Source organism: Sander lucioperca, chromosome 20 (assembly GCF_008315115.2).
Source record: "Sander lucioperca isolate FBNREF2018 chromosome 20, SLUC_FBN_1.2, whole genome shotgun sequence".
NCBI lineage: Eukaryota > Metazoa > Chordata > Actinopteri > Perciformes > Percidae > Sander > Sander lucioperca.
In genome coordinates this window covers 19,684,151-19,706,606 of record NC_050192.1, presented here as the reverse complement: position 1 = coordinate 19,706,606, position 22,456 = coordinate 19,684,151, and the positions used below count along the sequence as shown (strand labels likewise).

Below are 22,456 nucleotides of genomic sequence, written 5' to 3'. Positions count from 1 at the left end.
ATTACCCAGAAGCCCAAAGTGAAACCTTCAAAATGTTTGTTTTTGTCCAAAACCTCAACATTATAACTAATATATTAACGTTAATAATTAGGGCTGCGTATCGCCAATGATTTCCCGATTCCGTTTCACAAGGTCCCGTTTGATTACATTTCTGATCATCAGTTAGGTTTGGGAAATCGACGTTACAGTTAAGCTTGGATATAAAAGAGATTCTCAGAAAACTGATAATGTAAATTGTACAAGAAAGAAACAACCCGCCACGGTAAAATTTCCAGCGCCACGGTATCAGAAATAGAGCAGACGCACAACAGGGTTTCCGCTACGTACACCGCGCACCACCGCTCCTTCAGCTGTTTATGAAAAGTCGTGAAGTCGTAGCGCCGTCTGCTCTACTGAACTCATTAGGGCTGTGCTCGATTGAAGAAATTCTTAGTCGACTAACACTCATTCGATTGTATCGACTAATTGATTAGTTGATTTAATCGGCAGATCTGTAAATCTGAATTTCTCCGCAAAGATTCATGCAAAAGCACCACTTTAATTCTTGTGTTTACCAGAGATGTGCTCGTACGCTTCTTGGAAATAAGTCATTCAGCATGAAAAAAGCATAAAACACGACTAATCGACTAAAGAAATCTAAATTGACCAAGACCAAAACGACCGATTAGTCGACTAATCAACTAAGAGGGAGCAGCCCTAGAACTTAAGCGAACTGTCATCCGCTCTCTCTCCCCCTAGGGTGAGCTCTCTCTCTCACCCTAGGGGTGAACTCTCTCTCTCCCCCTAGGGTGAGCTCTCTCTCTCCCCCTAGGGTGAGCTCTCTCTCTCACCCTAGGGTGAGATCTCTCTCTCACCCTAGGGGTGAGATCACCAAGTTATGGCAACCAAATAAACAACAGGGCGAGTACTACTTCACTCAATAAGTGATAAACGGCGACGAAAGCCGCGACATGAAATCCGCACTCACGCCGCGTGAAATATGACGGCTACAGTTAATTGGAAAATAGCATTGTGGACACTGAAGTTGATGAATTTACTGTTTATCAGACCCAACATGAGGCAAGACGCTAACGTTAGCTAACGTTAGCCCCGCTGCTGTGACGGCCCCTCTGCCTCTGCAGGAGACTGCTGTGTGTATTCCTCCAACACGCTGTAGTAACGTCACTGATTTAAAACCGTTTTCCAGGTTAGTGGGGGTGCATACCGCTCAAAACCAACATGAAAAATGTAGCTAGTAAAGTTCACTCAGCGTTTTGTTTTGTTGTTAAACTGTGTGTAAAATGAGCGGTGACGTTAAATCACCCTACGGTACCGTCTATTTGCTGGATGGTTTCAAGGTAACGGTCGGTACTAGGCCTGCACGAATCGGGGAAAAATATGAATCACGATTTTTTTTAGCTTAGACTTGATATCACGATTTTCTGCCACGATTTTCTTTCTCACCAAATGTAATGTTTATTGCACACGTGAACCGTGACAAAACAGAACTAATTGGCAGCACCAAACATAGATGTATTTTGGCACCTAGAGCACATTACGCATCACCACGAGCCTGTAAACACAGAGGCTACAATGAAGAGGAGGGAGAGCACTGCAGCGCTTGGGAGCGCTTTAAGACCTTTTTTATACAGTCTATGTTTACAACTCACAGAAGAAAGTAGTAGCGTTTGTGATGCTGTCGGCTCGTAAAATTAAATGAGAATCGGAAGTCATAAAAAAAAAATCAAAAAAAATCAAAAGTATTTAAAAATGTAATCGTGAACAGGGTGAAACGAGATCACGATTTTATAACAATTAATGTGCAGGCCTAGTCGGTAGCTTACATTAGCAGATAAGCCCATACTCTGACGTCCAACAGAGTACGGGCTTATCTGTCCCCAAAGGGACTTACCATCTCCAACAGAAAACACTGTTCACAAACTGCTCCAAACAGCTCTATTGTAGTCCAGCCTTTACTTCAGAGACAAACGTGGTCACTTTGGAACACACGTTATAATGCTCACCTAGCTGCTAGCATGGCACGCCCTCATACTCTGCTTCTGACTGGCTAGTAGTCCTTACCTAGCTACTGTCAGGGCACGCCCTCATACTCTGCTTCTGACTGGCTAGTAGTCCTTACCTAGCTACTGTCAGGGCACGCCCTCATACTCTGCTTCTGACTGGCTAGTAGTCCTTACCTAGCTACTGTCAGGGCACGCCCTCATACTCTGCTTCTGACTGGCTAGTAGTCCTTACCTAGCTACTGAGCATGTGTGACTCCCAACAAAGATGTTACAGCAGTGAGCGGTCTCACTCTGTAGCTAAAACAGAGAGCTCAACACACAGGGTGAAAAGAGGAGCTGCAGCAATGTGCAGTACAACAACAATATCAGTGTTTCCCACACATAGATTAATGTGTGGCGGCGTGCCACACTATCAGCATCGGCCGCCGCACATTGCATTTCGTTACTCTTTTTTTTTTTAAACACGTTCTTCTGCATTTCCTTTCCCTGCTCTCCTCCGTCTCTCTGTCACTTGTGTCTCGCTCACACACACACACACACACACACACACACACACACACAGCTCCTCCCACCGTGCGGTGTTTTGGGGTTTGGAGGTATCAGTCTGAAACAGAGCTGAACAGTCCGACCAGTGTAATTAGTTATGTTATTAATTTGTTTACAATATTTTCAGGCTTCAACCAGTGAAAGACAGGGTCAGGGAGAGAAAGAGAGAGAATTGTTAGGCAATGAAGTAGGAGAGGAGGACAGCATCCAATAGCGTGTCCTCCTTAGTTTTTGATACTTGATTGTTACGAAAATAAGTAAACATATTCTGGTACAACCTCTAAATACAATTATGAACCTTAAAATGGGCATAATATGAGCACTTTGATGGATTTTTTTCTTTCAGTTGTCAGGCTGGTTAAACCATGTACAAAACTAAATAACATCTTTTAGTAAAGTCCGCCGACCGCGACTACATATCTGTTTCCAGCAAAACGGAGCCAAAGCAGAAAATGCAGAAAATCACATTTTATGTTCTTCTTTACACATGAAGACTGACTGACATGTGATGTAAAGGCATCTACACACCGGGCCGATAATCGGCCGTTAGACAGTCTGGCGAGGCCGGTGACTCGAGTCTGTTCGGTGTGTTCTGTGCCGTCGTCCGTTGGAGGAGCCGTCGGCCTTCATTTTGGCCGACCTGACATGCTCAGTCGGAGACAGGACAGTCGGGACTCACCCGGAAATGGGGAGCAGAATTAGCGTGACTAAGCCTCTCAAAATCTGACGAAAATCTTTTAAACTGACCTTTGTTGATCTGAAATGAAGACAGATTCAGCAACTGCACGGCCTATTTCTCTCTTCAAATGTTTTCAGAAACACGTTTCGGTGAACTATTTTAGTCCAATATGAGATCGTATTCTGAACGAGCCGCCATGACAGTCTGTCTTTGGATTTCCGGAGAAGCCAGACCCATGTGACGCGTTCGTCCAATCAGCTGCCGGTTTTAATTTTTTTGCCGACAATACAGATTAGCCCCGCCTGCTGCTATGGAGACGTATTATGTCTCGTCTCTTCAGTGTTCTGAGGCACTTTTTTGACCGACTCGGGGAGATTGATCAGTCCAACGGCCTTTTCTGCTGACGGTCGGCCGTCTGGTTGGTGTGTAATTGCCTTTAGACGTTCTTCTTAGAAAACCATTAGTTTTTAGAAATGTCTCACGATATATTGTCTCTAGACGTGTACTGCATTATGCAACTCTTGGTTTTGTTAAAGAAGGAAAAGAAAGCCCAATACTCACAACTCAATACTTCTAGAATCGCAGTACAAATCAAATCGGCGCCCATGTAATCGTGAAAGAATCCTATCGGGACAAAAGCATATTTTTCCCAGCCCTGGTTGATATTAGAAATAACCTCATCGTTACGGTACTAATCATTCCAACCATCTTTCCTGGCCAGGCCTCGGTGTCTGTGTGTTTCTTGCAGGGATGCACCGAATCCAGGATTCGGCTGAATATTAGGCTTTTTGACGGCGCCGTTGATTACGGGAAGGTGTTTACGTGTTTACGTAGGTGGAGCGTTCAATGCAGTAGGCTGTGAGAAAGTGAAAATGGAACTGGTGAGCAGAAAAAGTGTAGTTTGGCAGAACTTTCAGTCAAAAGAAGGCCAGCTACATGTTCAATTTACAATGCTGATTAGTCTGGTGGTGGCGAGGACCCTAAACTATACACAACATCACCGCTGTTACATTTGCAGTCCCTCCAGAAAAACGTGATTATGTGATCGCATAATTCAATGCGTAATCAGCCAAAGTCTGCATATTTATGTGGGGGGGCCGCATTTTTTTCAAATTCGCCGCATAAATTGCCGATTTCCACGCAAAATATGCGGGGCTTGCATGATTTCATAATCCCCGCATTTTCGTTGCAAAAAAGTCACATATATCTTAGCAGAAAGTTGAAAAATGTTGCGTTTACTTCACACAAGAGCAGCCATTTTCCCCTGTTGCCATGGGAACGTTATGAAGTGACGTAATTACGCGACGTGAACGTCATCGAAAAGCTGCAAACCCCGCGATGAAGCCACGATGAAACCGCAGTTTTTGCAAATTCCCGCAATTTCATCGCATAAAATTGCATAAATATCCCGCATAGTCCATTTTTTAAGAAAACGTGCCGCATAATCAAGGATTTTTGCCCGCAACAATCACAAAAAAACTCCGCATTTTTCTGGAAGGACTGCATCTGGTATGAAACATCTGAAAAAATATGAATTGTGCATGAAGGAATCTACAGACAGCAGCCACAATGCAGCAACTTCAGGTACGGCAAAGGAAAAAATATACTGCTGTGGACGTTGTTTACTTCATTAATGTGTTTACTGTGTTAAGGGACTGAGGATGGGTGGAGGATTCGGTATTCAGTTTGGGCAGAATCTTAACCAGTGGATCCGGTATTCGGCCGAACCCCAAAAATCGGGATTCGGTGCATCCCTAGTTTCTTGTGTGTATTTAACTTGTGTGAATATTTAAACGAGTATTAAAAAACACAGCTTACAGACTGTCGACTCATACATTTCAGTCCCTTAAAATTCAGAGCACACCAGCCTCTTTTTCTAAGCTCCTCGAGGACGATCGCAGCCAAAGTTGGCAGCACAACTCGTCAGTGTCATCACTTCTGACAGCAGCACTCTCGCTACACGATAACCGTGAAATTGTGACAGAGCGTTGTGAGGCTTGTCAGCGTTCGCGCCTGTCGCCGTAAAAATCGCTGCCGCTGACCCCCTGTAGAAGAAAAGAGTAATTTCCGTCCTGTTCTGAGTGCTTTAGTACCACAGAGATAATTACACTTTCCTGTGTCTCTGTTGAATTCACAGTGTATTTTCAGCTGTCAAACATCTAAATTGCTTTTTCTAATTTGAATGTGTGCAGGCCGCAGCAGGAAAATCCAAATATTGGATTGGACACGGTCCCAGCAGATATAACTCTGTGTTAAAAGACTCAGATCTGGAGCAAAATATTTGATCAGGGTATTTTTTTTATAAAGATGTTAATATCAACATCCTGAAAGTGTTTTTTTAAAACGGCTTGTGTGACATCGTAGTCGTAACTTACAGGGTGGGATGGGGGAGGGGGGACTACAACCCCAAATATCTAATAATAAAGACATTTGCACCATAAATTGATGCAGAAAAGGATCAAAATGTTGCAGAAAAATTCACCAGAATGCAGGAAATTGTTTGCTCAAAATTTCAATTTGGCTCAAAAGTGGAGCTCTCAACTCCTCCCCCCCTCCCCTCCCTCAATGCTAAACCCAAAGTTACAGAAATGGATCATAAAGTGTCTATATTTCTTTTAAATTAAACTACTGATAGACAGGAAAGGTCTTACTGACTGTCAGTGAGCGTGTTGGCAGTTTAATTTAGAGAGTTTCTGTTATTTCTTGTTTCCCTCCCCTGCGTCCTCTGATAACAGCTGACAGTAGATTGACATTTTCCGGCTCCAAAAAAACTGAAGAAACGACAACAACCCCGAAGCAAAAGCTCTCCGTCTCGCCTGTGACTCATACAATCCTACGCCGTGTGTGTGCGCTGCAGGTGGAGACGGTTAAAAGATACATTTCGCGGCACATACGCTCCGCTAACGGTCCGCATTAGGGCTGGGCAAAATATCGATATTATATCGACATTAGGGCTGCAACTAACTATTATTTTCATAGTCAATTAATCTGTCGATTATTTTCTCGATTAATCAACATGAGATCGTATTCTGAACGAGCCGCCATGACAGTCTGGCTTTGACTTTCCGGTGAAACCAGACTAGGGCAGAACGATTAATTGCATTTTCGATAATATCGCGATATGTTAAAACGCGATTTCCTAATCGCGAAGGCTGCGATTTGGTCACATGACTCGCGAGAGCAAATCAGTCTGCACTCCGCAGAGAAAGCATCAACTTAGCACGCTAACGCTACGCCGTACCTTGAGCTGATTTCTGTCATTCAAACAACTCTGAGTTGTAGTTTAAAACTTTTACAGCCATTTTAATAAAATGAAGGGTTTTATTCTGGCTCGAGTCCATACGTGCAGTTAATGGATACAGGAACGCAGAACTGAAGGCTCGGTTAGCAACTATTAGCTCTGATTAGCGGTTAGCTCCGGTTAGCGGTTAGCTCCGTTATAAAGATATGAGTGGAGGAGCTGCCACTGAGAGGGGTAACAACCAGACTGATAAATGACGTTCGGGGAGCTTTCACAGCAGCGTGGCCGCGGTGTTTCAACGGTTTTATTAGTCCAGTTAATCCCACGGCAAGAACACCAGCAACTAGCTAACGTAACGATAGCATCTCTGAACAAGAACACCAGCAACATGCTAACGTAACGATAGCCTCTCTGAACAAGTACACACGGCAGCACGCAACTTCACGAGGGGGAGGGGCTGGAGGCAGCTCCTCTCTGGGCACTGTAAAAAATTACACGTGTGTGTGTGTATAGATATATACTATATTTTTACTTATTTAACTGTCTAGTGTGTAATTGTGTGTTCATATACTATACATTATTATATTATTCTTTGTTGAATAATACAGAAGACAAAGAGCTTAAAAAAAATAATCGAATATCGAATCGTAATCGCAATATTTGGGAAAAAAATCGCAATTTGATTATTTTCAAAAATCGTTCAGCCCTAAACCAGACCCACGTGATGCGTTCGTCCAATCAGCTGCCGGTTTTCATTTTTTGGGCGACAATACAGATTAGCGCCGCCTGCTGTTATGGAGACGTATTACGTAGGGCTGTCATCGACTAAAGAAAATCTTAGTCGACTAACACTTATATGATTTTGTCGATTAATCGATTAGTTGATGTAATCGACAGAGCTGGGCTCTTTGAGAGGTGGTTAAGACGAGAAAAGCACAATATAAATGTAGTTAATGAACCATCTGTAAAACTGATTTTCTCCACAATTAATCCTGCAAAAGCACCACTTTAAATCTTGTGCTTACCAGAAATGTGCTCATAAGTTTCTTGGAAATGAGTAATTAAGCATAAAAAATGACTCATCAACTAAAGAAATCTTAGTCGACTAAGACCAAAACGACCGATTAGTCGACTAATCGACTAAGAGGTGGCAGCCCTAGTATTACGTCTCGTCACTTCGGTGTTCTGAGGCACTTTTTTGACCAATTTGGGGAGACTGATCAGCCCAACTGCCTTTTCTGCCGACGTTTGGCTGTCGGCTCTGTGTGTCTGGGCCTTAAGACCGAAACCATCGACTAAGACGGGGCAGCCCTAATAGTTTTTATTGAAAACCTTTGTCCTTCACCTGGTAGAAGCTGCATTGGTGTCAGGAAATGTTGGTCTGACTCCGCAGCGGGTTAGTGTTTTAAGTTTCTGTTGAATAGTTTGAATGAACTGGTTATTAATTTGTGTTTTCTTTCTCTCCAGGTTTATGGCCACTAACGACCTGATGACGGAGCTGCAAAAAGATTCAATCAAACTGGACGACGACAGCGAGCGGAAGGTCGGTTTGTACTGGTTGAAACTAGTTTACAAAGTGCTGGTCTGTGTTTAAAGGTCCTATGACATGCTGCTTTTTGGATGCTTTTATATAGACCTTAGTGGTCCCCTAATACTGTATCTGAAGTCTCTTTATATAGACCTTAGTGGTCCCCTAATACTGTATCTGAAGTCTCTTTATATAGACCTTAGTGGTCCCCTAATACTGTATCTGAAGTCTCTTTATATAGGCCTTAGTGGTCCTCTAATACTGTATCTGAAGTCTCTTTATATAGACCTTAGTGGTCCCCTAATACTGTATCTGAAGTCTCTTTATATAGACCTTAGTGGTCCCCTAATACTGTATCTGAAGTCTCTTTCCTGAAATTCAGCCTTGGTGCAGAATTACAGCCACTAGAGCCAGTCCCACAATGAGCTTACCTTAGGATGTGCCATTTCTTTGTCTGTAGCTTTAAATGCTATTGAGGAGGAGAGGGGGGGGCGGGCAAGGTGGGGGGGGGGGAGGGGGGGGGGGGGTGTGGTCTTGACTAACTGCCACTTTGCTAGTTTGAAAGCCATGATGTCTCTCTCTCTCTCTCATGGGTGGGCCAAATTCTCTGGGCGGGCAAATCAGAGAAAGGGGAGGTAACCTTTCCCCTTATGACGTCATAAAGGGAAGATTCCTGATTGGCCCATCTGAGCTTTCATTTTCTCAAAGGCAGAGCAGGATACCCAGGGCTCGGTTTACACCTATCACCATTTCTAGCCACTGGGGGACCATAGGCAGGCTGGTGGAACTCATATTAATGTTAAAAAACCTCAAAGTGACATTTTCATGCCATGGGACCTTTAAAAACCAGTCCAACCCAGGTGTTGATTGGTTTGCTTGCTGTATTGATTGACAGGTGGTGAGGATGATTCTCAAACTGTTGGAAGACAAGAACGGAGAAGTTCAGAATCTGGCCGTCAAATGGTAAAAGACACACCTTTTTACTTCACTGCGTTATTTTAATTTCTGCTTCCACTAGGGCTGGGTTTAAATAATTATTCTCCAATTCAAATTGGTCCTTGTTAGAGTGATCTGCTATCAATTAATAAAATCCCGAAATCGATCTTTTAATATGTGCCTTTGCACCGTGGATGTTTAAGGACATCACCTGACGGACTGTAGTCTACAGATATTGTGTTGACGACTGCTGTAGTTTCTCAATGACTGGCATGTTAGTCTTGTTAAGTAAAAAGTAATTTAAACAAACCGTTTTGAGGACAATTCGTAATGTAAACATTAATCTGGTAGCCTGGAAATCCAGACCCAAATCTGAAAGGTTAAGGCTGTGGCATTGAGTAATAAAAATGGCCCAACTTGAGGGGCGGCACCAAGCATGCATTTGAAAATCTCACTGCACGCAATTGGATAACACTACGACCAATCACAACAAGCCCCATACGCTTAGCTACCAGAGGAGCTAACTGGTAGATTAAACTCTTAGCTACCAGAGGAGCTAACTGGTAGATTAAACTCTTAGCTACCAGAGGAGCTAACTGGTAGATTAAACTCTTAGCTACCAGAGGAGCTAACTGGTAGATTAAACTCTTAGCTACCAGAGAAGCTAACTGGTAGATTAAACTCTTAGCTACCAGAGAAGCTAACTGGTAGATTAAACTCTTAGCTACCAGAGGAGCTAACTGGTAGATTAAACTCTTAGCTACCAGAGGAGCTAACTGGTAGATTAATCTCTTAGCTACCAGAGGAGCTAACTGGTAGATTAAACTCTTAGCTACCAGAGGAGCTAACTGGTAGATTAAACTCTTAGCTACCAGAGGAGCTAACTGGTAGATTAAACTCTTATCTACCAGCGGAGCTAACTGGTAGATTAATCTCTTAGCTACCAGCGGAGCTAACTGGTAGATTAAACTCTTAGCTACCAGCGGAGCTAACTGGTAGATTAATCTCTTAGCTACCAGAGGAGCTAACTGGTAGATTAAACGTTTAGCTACCAGAGGAGCTAACTGGTAGATTAAACTCTTAGCTACCAGAGGAGCTAACTGGTAGATTAAACTCTTACCGTATCCGGTCGGCAAAACAACAAAAACGTCCTTCTTGCAAAAAACGATTGGAGCGCAGTCTTCTGTTCCTCTTTTAGATAAAAAGCCAAGTCTAACTCCTTCATTGTAGCGGCCAAAGCCGTTTCAAACAACTGGTGTTCACCCGCAGCCATCTTGCAATGTTTACTAATGACTTCAACGTCGCAACGCTGTCGTCATCTGTTTAGCTCACCTCTGGCCCGCCTATATCAGATACAGCGATGTGATTGGTGCAGCTCAGCTACCAGGGCATAGTTAATGAGCATCATTACTCAATGCCAGAGTGACTCGCTGAGCAAATTCAAATTGTGCTCTCGCAAGAACTCTGGATTTCCAGGGTATTAATCTGGTGCATCATAAAGACATATCTGAGGGTTTGCTTCTTTCTTGTACAATTTACAGCACAAGTTCTCTGAGAATCTCATTTTGTCCAAGCTAAGTTTGTGTTGTAACTGAAATGTCCCTAAGCTAATTGATATCCAATCAGAAATGTAATGAAATCGGGCCCGTGTGAATCGGAATCGAATCGATTCAGGAAATGATTGGCGATACCCAGCCCTAGTTTCCACCTCACTGTGTGTCTTTTAAACGTGGGTGCGTTTGTTTACCTCAGCCTGGGGCCCCTGGTGAGTAAGGTAAAGGAGTACCAGGTGGAGACGATCGTGGACACTCTGTGCACCAACATGCTGTCGGACAAAGAACAGCTCCGAGACATTTCCTCCATCGGACTCAAAACTGTGATCGGAGAGTTACCGCCTGCTTCCAGTGGTACGAATACAACAAATACTTCTGTTACTTAAAAAAAAAAATGATGTCACGGCATAACCACAGCCCTGGGGAAATCTTGATATTATGGCAATGTGTCTAGGAAATTTAACAGGGTTTTGTATGCATGCATTTTAGGGCTGCAACTAACTATTATTTTCATAGTCGATTAATCTGTCGATTATTTTCATAGTCGATTAGTTGTTTGATCTATAAAAATGTCAAAACATGGTGAAAAATGTGGATCAGTGTTTCCCAAAGCCTAAAAGGACGTCCTCAAATGTCTTGTTGTGTCCACAACTCAAAAGATATTCAGTTTACTGTCACAGAGGAGAGAATAAACTAGAAGATATTCACATTTAACAAGCTGGAATCAGAGAAATCTTATTTTTTTTAATTAAAAAAATGACTCAAACGATTAATCAATTATCAAAATAGTTGGCGATTAATTTAATAGTTGACAACTAATCGATTAATCGATTCATCATTGCACCTCTAATGCATTTGAAGTTACAGGAGCTACATGCTAATCCACCAGGCAGTAGGTAATGGATGAGAGGCCAACCTTTGTCCTCGACTCCGGGCGCCGCTCCTTCCTCCGCACTTCCAGCTCGCTCCTCCTCGCGAAGTCACACAGCGTCGACACTTTGTTGACATGTTATCTGTAGACATCCAAGACGCAGACACTCATACTATCACTAAAATGTCTCTGTTTCACGTAGGCGTGAAGTAGCTTTACTGATGCTGTCACCGCTTCTGTTCGGCGTGTAATGGAAAATCACATAACTGATTATCAGGGATGCACCGAAACCAGATTTTTGGGGTTCGGCCGAATACCGAATCCACCTCCCATCTTCAGTCCGTTAACCCAGTAAACACATTAATGAAGTAAACAACGTCCACAGCAGTGTCTTTTTCATTTTATTTACCTGAAGTTGCTGCATTGTGGCTGCTGTCTGTAGATTCCTTCATGCACAATTTGTATTTTTTCAGATGTTTCATACCAGATGCAGTCCTTCCAGAAAAATGAGTTTTTTTTGTGATTGTTGCGGGCAAAAATCCTTGATTATGCGGCACGTTTTCTTAAAAAATGCGATGGACTATGCGGGATATTAATGCAATTTTATGCGATGAATTTGCAAAAACTGCGGTTTCATCGTGGCATGATCGTTGTAGATTCCTTCATGCTCAACTCGTATTCTTTCAGATGTTTGATACCAGATGTTGTAACAGCGGTGATGTTGTGTATAGTTTAGGGTCCTCGCCACCACCAGACTAATCAGCATTGCAGATTGAACATGTAGCTGGACTTGAATGGCCTTCTTTTGACTGAAAGTTCTGCCAAACTACACTTTTTCTGCTCACCAGTTCCATTTCCACTTTCTCACAGTCTACTGCATTGAACGCTCCACCTACGTAAACACCTTCCCGTAATCAACGGCGCCGTCATTACGGCGACCAGCGTAGCGCGCGTAGTGCAAGCGGAGGGTTCGGTTCGGTGGAAACCGAACCCTGTCAAAAAGCCCAATATTCTGTATGGAATCCTGGATTCGGTGCATCCCTAGTTATTATTAACATATCTGATTATTGACTTGATTTTTTAGTTTTTAGCTCTGCTTGATGTATGGACACTAGCAGCCCAAGTTTAATGTTCTTCTGATAAGCCAGGTACAGAAACTGGCCTTCTCTACCTCCCTGTTCTTTCCCCGGATGGGGGGCTAATAATTCACCCCCTCCCCATTGCTGTCAGCTTGGGAACGGGTTAATAAGCACGTGATTCTCCAAGACTCTTTGTTCAGACTCTCCCGATTAACCGAACCTTCTTTGCGCAAAGAATAAATACTTAAAAGACTTTGTTGACCGGAGCTTTATTTCAGATCTCACCCAAATGTTAGAATTAGAGTTTCTACCACAGGAGTTAGCTGCCATTCAGAAAGTTAACAGACAAATGCTCTGATTTTAAATACTTCCACCCGTCTGCGTCTCTCAGGCTCTGCTCTCGCTGCCAGTGTTTGTAAGAAGATAACGGGGCGTCTGACGAGCGCCATCGCCAAACAGGAAGACGTGTCTGTCCAGCTGGAGGCGCTCGACATCATGGCTGACATGCTCTGCAGGTACACTTCCTGTCTGTCTATTACATCAACCACTACACAACTGAGAGAGAGAGACTTTCTTCACTTGCTAAACTATCTTTTAAACTGACGAACATCATATGTGTAATTCATGGCTCAATTCAAGCAGGATGAAACCTATTTTTGTCTCTCCCCGTTCACTACCGTACGTACTTTTTCCAAAATAAGGTCTCACGGTGGTCCACCGAAAATGGAGGGCCTTCACCTCTCTATAGCAGCAGAACTCTACTGCTACGGATCATTTTGTGTGGAATAAGTTTGACCACAATTAACCGTCTCCCTGTGTGTGTGTGTCTCTGCAGACAGGGAGGCCTGCTGGTGAACTTCCATCCCTCCATCCTGAGCTGTCTGCTCCCTCAGCTCACCTCCCCCAGACTGGCTGTCAGAAAGGTACATCCAACCTTTACTGTGCTTACCAACACCACTTTAGGAGCCAGCATGCTAATCAATCGTATTTCTAGTGTCAAATCATAACAGAAGTTATCTTAGGACACTTTATGGCCCTGACCAAACCAACCCGACGCCCGACCTTCGGCAGAAAAGGCAGTTGGACTGACTGCCTCCCCGAGTTGGTCAAAAAAAGTGCCTCGGGACACACCAAAGTGACGCCGACTTGAGCGTACGTTCTGTGCATGCGCGAGACATAATACGTTTCCATAACAGCAGGCGGCGCTAATCTGTATTGTGAAAACCGGCAGCTAATTGGACGCACGCGTCACGTGGGTCTGGCTGCTCCCGCACTTTACACCCGGGCATAATGGCGGCTTCATTCGGAATACGATCTCATATTTTATGAAGATAGTTCACCGAAATGTGTTTCTGAAAACATTTCAAGCGAGGAATAGGCCGTGCAGTTGCTGAATCTGTCTTCATTTCAGATCGACAAAGGTCAGTTTGAAAGATTTTCGTCAGATTTTGCGAGGCGTTAGTCAGGCTCATCTTGCCCGTCATTTCCGGGTTAGCGCTCCACCAATCAGATTGGTCATTGAGTCCGACTGCCCGCCCTCTGACCCGGAAAGTCAGGTCGGCCAAAATGAAGGCAGACGGCCCCTCCGACGGACGACGGCACGGAACACACCGAACAGACTCGAGTCACCGACCTCGCCAGACTGTCCGACGGCCGATAATCGGGTTGGTGTGTCAGCGCCTTTACAGATAGAGTAGGTCTAGAACGCTAATTTACAAAGAGCCAACAGTTCCCTTCAAGAGCAAGCATTTGGTGCTAAAGTGGCGAGGAAAAACTTCCTTTTTTTTCAAGGCAGAAACCTCGGACAGACCCTGACTGGTGGTGGGTGGGCGGCCATCTGCCGCTGCCAGTTGGGACACAGAGACACTAATACAGATATGAAGAAATATGAGTCATAATAGGGATAGACTGATCATTGGCCCTGGCCAATTATCTGGCCGTTTTTTTAGCAGTTTGCAGATTATCTGTATTGCCGTTTTAATTTGCCTGATAACGGTAAAGTTAATGAATTAAAAAGTGCGCTCCAGCTCTGTGTCTGTCCCTCTGCTTCGGTTTCACTCAGCACTGAGTCTGACTTAATTAAAAAAATAGGAAAAATCCGACCTTTAAGGACACCAGTTTTCTTTGTGAATGAATAATGTATCGTAAATAAATAAATGTTCTTCCTTAAAATACAGGAGGCATAAGTCAGTACACCCCTATGTTAAATTCCCATAGAGGCAGGCAGACTTTTATTTTTAAAGGCCAGTTATTACATGGATCCAGGATACTATGCATCCTGATAAAGTTCCCTTGGTCTTTGGAATTAAAGTAGCCCCACATCATCACATACCCTTCACCATACCCCACATCATCACACCCTTCACCATACCCCACATCATCACATACCCTTCACCATACCCCCACATCATCACATACCCTTCACCATACCTAGAGATTGGCATGGGGTACGTTCCATAAAATCATCTCTCAATGCAAATCAAACCAGTTTTAGGCTAACTGGAATAAAACCATGCCAATCTCTAGGTATGGTGAAGGGTATGTGATGATGTGGGGGTATGGTGAAGGGTATGTGATGATGTGGGGCTATTTTAATTCCAAAGACCAAGGGAACTTTATCAGGATGCATAGTATCCTGGATCCATGAAATAACTGGCCTTTAAAAATAAAAATCTGCCTCTATGGGAATTTAACATAGGGGTGTACTTACTTATGCCTCCTGTATTTTAAGGAAGAACATTTATTTATTAACGATACATTATTCATTCACAAAGAAAATTGGTGTCCTTAAAGGTCGGATTTTTCCTTATTTTTTTTAATTAAGGCATTAAGCTCAATTTCTAAAAGATGATTTTTGTATTCCTCTTTTTAGTCAACTTTAGCATGGGTGTATTCACTTATGCTGAGCACTGTATATTCATGATGTCCTTATGTTCCTGTGACTGTGTGTTTAACTGTTTCAGAGGACCATCATGGCTCTGGGCCACCTGGTTATGTCCTGTGGGAATCTGGTCTTCATTGATCTGATCGAGCACCTTCTGACCGAGCTGGGCCGGAACGACAACATGTCCACTACCAGAACCTACATCCAGTGCACGGCCGCCATCAGCAGACAGGCTGGACACCGGATCGGTGAGACAAACAATACGACGCGTGATGTCATCCAGCAGAACATATCAAATAGGGCAGTGGTTCCCAACCTTTTTTCCTTGGCGCCCCCCCTACTCATGTCTAAGAAAAGCTAAGCCCCCCCCCCCCCAAACAAAAACGAAGTTGAGGTAACTCTCGAGATAGAGCCTTACTTTCTTTTTTGATACAGAGGAGTTATCAGCACTGTTACGTTTCTCCGCCATGTTTCATTCATAAAATAGTGATGCCGTGGCGGCAGGAAAGACGAGGATGCTAGCAGCTAGCAGCTGACCTGATGACAGCAGGGTCCCAGGTTAAGAGGTCCCGGAGGTTTGGCCTACTAAGTAGCCTGCCTACAAGTTTATATTTATATATATTATATATTCTAGTGTATTATCATAATTTGTTTAACATGTGCAAATATGAAAAAAATATTTTTTTTATAACCTCAAACCAGATAAAGACTTGCGCCCCCCCCTGTGATCTTTGCAGCCCCCCTGAGGGGTGCCCGGACCCCAGATTGGGAACCACTGAAATAGGGCAATATGCAAAATGCACAATAGATCGTTTTTTTTTTTTTTTTTTGATCGTCATCGCGTATTAACTTGCGCGATAAACGCTGCCGTCGGTAGAAAACTACACTTTGAAATATAACTGTAATTCCTTTTTTCTGTGGTGCCTTTTGTGTTCAGTTCAAAGTTCAATTTGTTCAATCAAAGATTGTTGGAAATGATTTCCTTTCTTTTGATTTAATTTCAACAAATAATTTGTCACATTTTATTAGAATACTGAAAGTGGCACAAATCTTTTTAACTTTAATCATGAAAGAAAAATGTTTCAGGATGTCTTTTTACAAACTGTCCTCTAACCTGTCTGTTTGTCTCTGTGTCTGTCTGTCTCTCTCTGTCTGTCTGACTGTCTGTGTCTGTCTCTATGTCTGTCTGTCTGTCTCTGTCTGACTGTCTATGTCTGTCTCTGTCTGTCTGACTGTCTGTCTCTGGGTGTCTGTCTGTCTGTCGCTCTGTCTGTCGCTGTGTCTGTCTGTCTCTGTGTCCGTCTGTCTGTCTCTGTATCCGTCTGTCTGTGTCTGTCTGTCTCTGTTTCTGTCTGTCTGTCTCTATGTCTGTCTGTCTGTGTCGGTCTCTATGTCTGTCTGACTGTCTATGTCGGTCTCTATGTCTGTCTGTCTCTGTCTGTCTGTCTGTCTGTCTCTGTGTCCGTCTGTCTGTCTCTGTGTCTGTCTGACTGTCTGTGTCTGTCTCTGTCTCTGTCTGACTGACTGACTGACTGTCTGCCTGTTTGTCTGTCTGTCTGCCTGCCTGCCTGTCTGTCTGTCTGTCTGTCTGTCTGTCTGTCTGTCTGTCTGTCTAGGAGAGTATCTGGAGAAGATTATTCCTCTGGTAGTGAAGTTTTGTAACGTTGACGATGACGAGCTCCGAGAGTACTGCATCCAGGCCTTTGAGTCCTTTGTTAGGAGGTAATACACACAGCCATCCAGCCAAAGTACTACTATAGCTGGAGTTATTCCTGTTTAATTTGAATTTTTTAAAATTTGCTAAAGGTGTCCCAAAGAAGTTTACCCCCACGTTTCCACGGTCATCTCGCTCTGCCTGCGCTACCTGACCTACGACCCCAACTACAACTTTGACGATGAAGACGAGGACGATAACGCCATGGACGCCGAGCAGAACGATGAAGATTACCAAGGTACTACATTTAGAAGTCAGCACAATTGGATGCAACTAGCATTTCTTAATTCATTACTATATATGTTAAGAATCAGGGTTTCTGCAGGGTCTTAAAAAGTCTTAAAGGAACACGCCGACTTATTGGGACTTTGTCTAATTCCCCGTCTCCCCCAGAGTTAGATAAGTCCATACATACCCTTCTCATCTCCGTGCGTGTTGTAACTCTGTCTGACTCCCCCACCGTTAGCCTAGCTTAGCACAGATCCTGGAGGTAACCGGCTCCATCCAGCCTACTGCTCCCAATAAGTGACAAAATAACGCCAACATGTTCCTATTTACATGTTGTGATTTGTAGAGTCACAGCGTGTACAAATAACTAGGTCACATGAGACACAGACATCTTCTAACCGTAAACATACTGGGAACTATATTCTCAGAAAGGCGAAGCACTGCTACTCTCTGCTACTTGGGCGGAGTGATTTGCTCGCAGAACACCAGGCAAACTCTCTGCTCCTCACCACGGGGCTTCTCAGGCATTATTTGTTTCCCATTGATAAAATGAAATAATTATAGCGTGTCCTTCAACTTTATTTTGTCAATATTTTTGTGTTTGTACATTTGTTTGCACATATTTTGATATATATATTTTTATATTTCAATTTCCTTTCCTGAGATAATGAAGTCCATGTTATTGTTTTATCAGAATCCAATTGAAATCCAATTTAAAAATTATTTATTACTATTTTTTTAAATGACATTTATATCTGCATTTATGTCAAAACCTAGAGTTCACACATAGACTCTAGACTTTCACACATCAACATGTCATTTATTAAATGTATTTGTGTCAAAATGACATATAAACATCTTTTCCTATTATATTTTGCCTGGAAATGCTTCCAACACGCTTGCGTGTCACGTGAAAAATAGGTGTCGGTCCTATTTCTAGCATGCACGTGTTTTCGGCGCGGCTCGAGCCACGCCTGAGACGTGCGTGTCACACAGGCAGTGTGCAAGCTCTAACCTGTTAACATGGGAGCCGAAATATGAACAGACACGCCACGCAGCTGACACACTCACGCCACGCAGCCAGTGTGCAGGAGGTCTAAGAAGCAGAAATCAGTAAAAAGCTGATTGATGAATAATGTTTTCAGCGTCTTTTAACTCAAAAAAACCCCCAATCATGTGTCTCTCTGTGTGTCCAGGCAGCGATGATGAGTACAGCGACGATGACGACATGAGCTGGAAGGTGCGACGGGCGGCCGCCAAGTGTTTGGACGCCGTCGTCTCAACCCGTCATGAGATGCTGCCAGAGTTTTATCGCTCCGTCTCTCCTGCACTCGTCTGTCGCTTCAAGGTACCATCAAACTACGCTCACTGCTCGCTCCTTCATCACCTCCTCACTCTGGCGCTTTGTTTTCATCTCTTAACTTAACTCGTTTGGACAGCAGCAGTTTAAAAAAAGATCCTGAGTTCAACCGGAGAATATGACGAGTCTGCACTCGAGTTATTGATTACTTTGGATCTTGCAGGCTCTACCTGTCAATGAAACTAATACAGAATTCTCCTGTATAAGCAGTCTTTTTTTTAACACGGGTAAACCAGATAAAAATAATAGATGGACTCCTATCCCGCTGCTTGTAGACGAGTACGCATGTCTTGTTTTTTTTCTGGCGTGTCACGTTCCAACGCCACGAATGAGCCAGAAAGTGTATAACTTCTCCCTGATTTCATGTTGTTTCTGGAGAACCAGGAAAATGAGTAGAGGGGAATGCGAAGCGACCAAGCCACGGCCAAACGGACCAATCACAGTTGTTGCGGTCTGCGTCGCGGCGGCGTCAAGTTACATTTCTGGGGATGTGCACTAGGGGTGCATGATACTGTACATCGACTCAATATCGTTATCGCCATATCACTTTACTGGACTAATCTCTACCTGTCGGTCAGACAAATCCCAACCAGTTGACCTAATGCATGTGATCAATATGTGTGAAAGTGACTGCACCGGCCTGTCTGTCTGCAGGAGAGGGAGGAGAACGTGAAGGCGGATGTTTTCCACGCCTACCTGTCGCTGCTCAAACAGACCCGACCGGCTCAGAGCTGGTTGGCCGATCCAGACGCCATGGAACAGGGAGAAACACCGCTAACCATGCTGCAGAGCCAGGTAACGTTAGACATCTGCATGTGCTTTTAAATGAGGATGTATTAATTATGCTCCGTGGTCGGAAATTCATTACTTGGAAGTCTTTGAATTGCATTTCTGAGTGATAATAGATAATAATAAGTAAGCCTGTAAACTAGAGCCCGACCGATATATCGGCGGGACAATATTATTGGCCGATATTAAGCATTTTCCAAACTACCGGTATCGGCATTTATAATTTAATTTAAAAAAAAAAACAATTTTGTTATTGTGTTTTTGTTCAAAGGACTTTAAGTTTCATATCTTAAGTTTGTATTTTTATACATTTTGTTTATCAGAACTTTAATATATTTTGATGTTCCTCTGTTCTGTTGAGACAATAAAACAAACTATTATTTTTAAACTGCATTATCATATTATTTTAGTGAGGACTCATAAATAACTATAAATAACTAATGTTAAGAAAATCATTTTTTTTTGCATTTCTGGATTATTTTTTTTTTTTTTATTAAATATATCGGCCGATATATCGGAATATCGGATTTTTAAGTCATCAAATATTTGTATCACTGTTGGCCTTAAAAATCCTTTATCGGTCGGGCTCTACTGTAAACCACAGAAATGACAGCAAAGTCAATTGTAATACTGTTTTCAAATTAAGTATTTTGTAAGCCACCTTATATTGTTCCATATCTAACCTACTGTATGGAAAATGCATATAAAACAAATACATATTGTTAGTGCGTCTTCTTAAAGATGTAGTGCGTAGTTTCTGCCTCCTCCATGAGGAATTCTAAGTACCGTATTTTCCGGACTATAAGTCACACTTTTTTTCATACTTTGGCTGGTCCTGCGACTTATATATCAAAATATATATAATTTAACATGTTTTTAAATGTTATTTCATACTGAAAACATTACCGTCTAAAGTCGCGAGAGGGCGCTCTAGGCTTGTGACAACTATATGCTGCTCCTAAAGACAACTGAGAAAGAAAAGAAAATCTTATTCTGGAGATTACAAACTGCAGGTAGTAAAATACGCAGCCGAAAACGGTAATCGAGCAGCACAAAGAAAGTTTGGAGTGAGAGAGAAACTTGCGAGGGACTGGCGAAAAGGTTAGTCTTACTGCAATGAAGGAAACAAAGAAAGCTAATCGGCTAATCGGCTAATCGCGGGCTGAAAGCAAGATGGCCAGAGCTGGAGGAACGAGTCCACAGATGGGTTCTTGAACAGTGTGCTGCTGGGAGAGGCTCGTTAACGGTGCAGTTACGTCTCCACGCCCTGGTAGTTGTTCTGTGTGCTACTGTGTAGTTGAATAACTGTTAATGTGTTACGTTAACATACCGGACACCTACCGTATTCAGCCCCTTGTTCTGTGTGCTGTTGTGTAGTTGAATAACTTACCTTTCCTGTTCTTGGTCTTGGATTTTGTGAAATATATTTCTAAATAAATGCGACTTATAGTCCAGTGCGACTTATATATGTTTTTTTCCTCTTCATGACGCATTTTTTGACTGATGCGACTTATACTCCGGAGCGACTTATAGTCCGGAAAATACGGTAATGACAACACTGTCAGCGCATCCACATGATACAAGCCTTCCGTGACACTCCCCCTGTCACCGGACGCCACGATCTTCTGAACGTAGTCATACTGAGAAATCCAGAGAGCTGATGGTCTTAATTAACTTTATCAACTCAATTGGCAACGGCTTGAATGTAACGGACGTTCATTAATATAAAAAGGTTACGCACTAAAGCTTTAAAGTGTGAATATTTGCTGATATTCTTTCTCTTACAGGACAGTTAACTGAATATATTTTGGTTTTTGGACTGTTGGTCCGACAAAACAAGACAATTTGAAGATGTCAACTTGGATTTGGAAATTTTTTCCACTTTATAGACCAAACCGTTAAAGAGAGATGCTATTAGTGAATAGGAAAAAAAATATTCTAACTAATAAACTAATAACCATGACGCTTCCCCAGTTGATTACTGAAATTAAAGGAACACGCCGACTTATTGGGACTTCGTCTTATTCCCCGTATCCCCCAGAGTTAGATAAGTCCATACATACCCTTCTCATCTCTGTGCGTGTTGTAACTCTGTCTGACAGCTCCACTGGTAGCTTAGCTTAGCACAGATCATGCAGGTGAATGGTTCCACTAATCCTACTGCTCCGAATTGTGACAAAAGTGACAAAATAACTCCAACATGTTCCTATTTACATGTTGTGATTTGTAGAGTCACAGCGTGTACAAAAAACAACGTAACATGCGACACAGCCATCTTCTAACCGTAAACAAACTGGGAACTATATTCTCAGACAGGTTTGCTGCAAAGCAAATCATTCCGCCCAAGTACTATATTCTTCCGCCTGAGAATATAGTTCCCGGTTTGTTTACGGTTAGAAGATGGCTGTGTCTCATGTTACGTTGTTTTTTGTACACGCTGTGACTCTACAAATCACAACATGTAAATAGGAACACGTTGGCGTTATTTTGTCACTTATTCGGAGCAGTAGGATTACTGGAACCATTCACCTGCATGTACTGTGATGGGATGATGCCGCTGGAACCGTCAGACAGAGTTACAACACGCACGGAGATGAGAAGGGTATGTATGGACTTATCTAACTCTGGGGGTTACAGTGAATAAGCTAAATTCCCAATAAGTTGGCGTGTTCCTTTAAGACAGTTATTTTTGAATTGCAAGTAGGGCTGCACGATAGGAGGAAAATATGCCATATATAACGGATATTAAAGTGTACTCAGTTCTGCATTTTTTTGCTGCTTTCAGTAACAAATTGCTGGTTGTAGTTGGAACAAATGAAAGGAAATTATTTCCAACATTTAATTGAACAATTTATACATTGAATTGAATATAAAAGGCAGCACTAAAACAAGAGTTTCCATTTTAAAGTGCAGTTTTCTGATATTTTCTTTCAACTAACACAAAAAGTGTCTTTCCCGATTATGTATATCGCGCCAGTTAATATCGCGATGACGATAACAAAATGGTATATTGTGCAGCCCTTATTACAAGTTTCCTAATATGTT

At 42.8% G+C, this 22,456-nt stretch overlaps 1 protein-coding gene across 2 annotated transcripts in view; it reads left to right on the top strand.

Annotated features, from left to right (window-relative positions):
• The window catches only part of cand1 (cullin-associated and neddylation-dissociated 1), a 67,289-nt gene that overhangs the window by 15,322 nt on the left and 29,511 nt on the right, over positions 1 to 22,456 (top strand). For both annotated transcript variants that reach the window (XM_031296985.2, XM_031296984.2), the window contains exons 3-12: positions 7,937 to 8,012; positions 8,893 to 8,960; positions 10,686 to 10,840; positions 12,828 to 12,951; positions 13,272 to 13,359; positions 15,400 to 15,568; positions 16,937 to 17,042; positions 17,127 to 17,272; positions 18,459 to 18,610; positions 19,277 to 19,417. In XM_031296985.2, the coding sequence (XP_031152845.1) occupies positions 7,937 to 8,012; positions 8,893 to 8,960; positions 10,686 to 10,840; positions 12,828 to 12,951; positions 13,272 to 13,359; positions 15,400 to 15,568; positions 16,937 to 17,042; positions 17,127 to 17,272; positions 18,459 to 18,610; positions 19,277 to 19,417 (1,225 nt within the window). The remainder of the gene's footprint in view (positions 1 to 7,936; positions 8,013 to 8,892; positions 8,961 to 10,685; positions 10,841 to 12,827; positions 12,952 to 13,271; positions 13,360 to 15,399; positions 15,569 to 16,936; positions 17,043 to 17,126; positions 17,273 to 18,458; positions 18,611 to 19,276; positions 19,418 to 22,456) is intronic.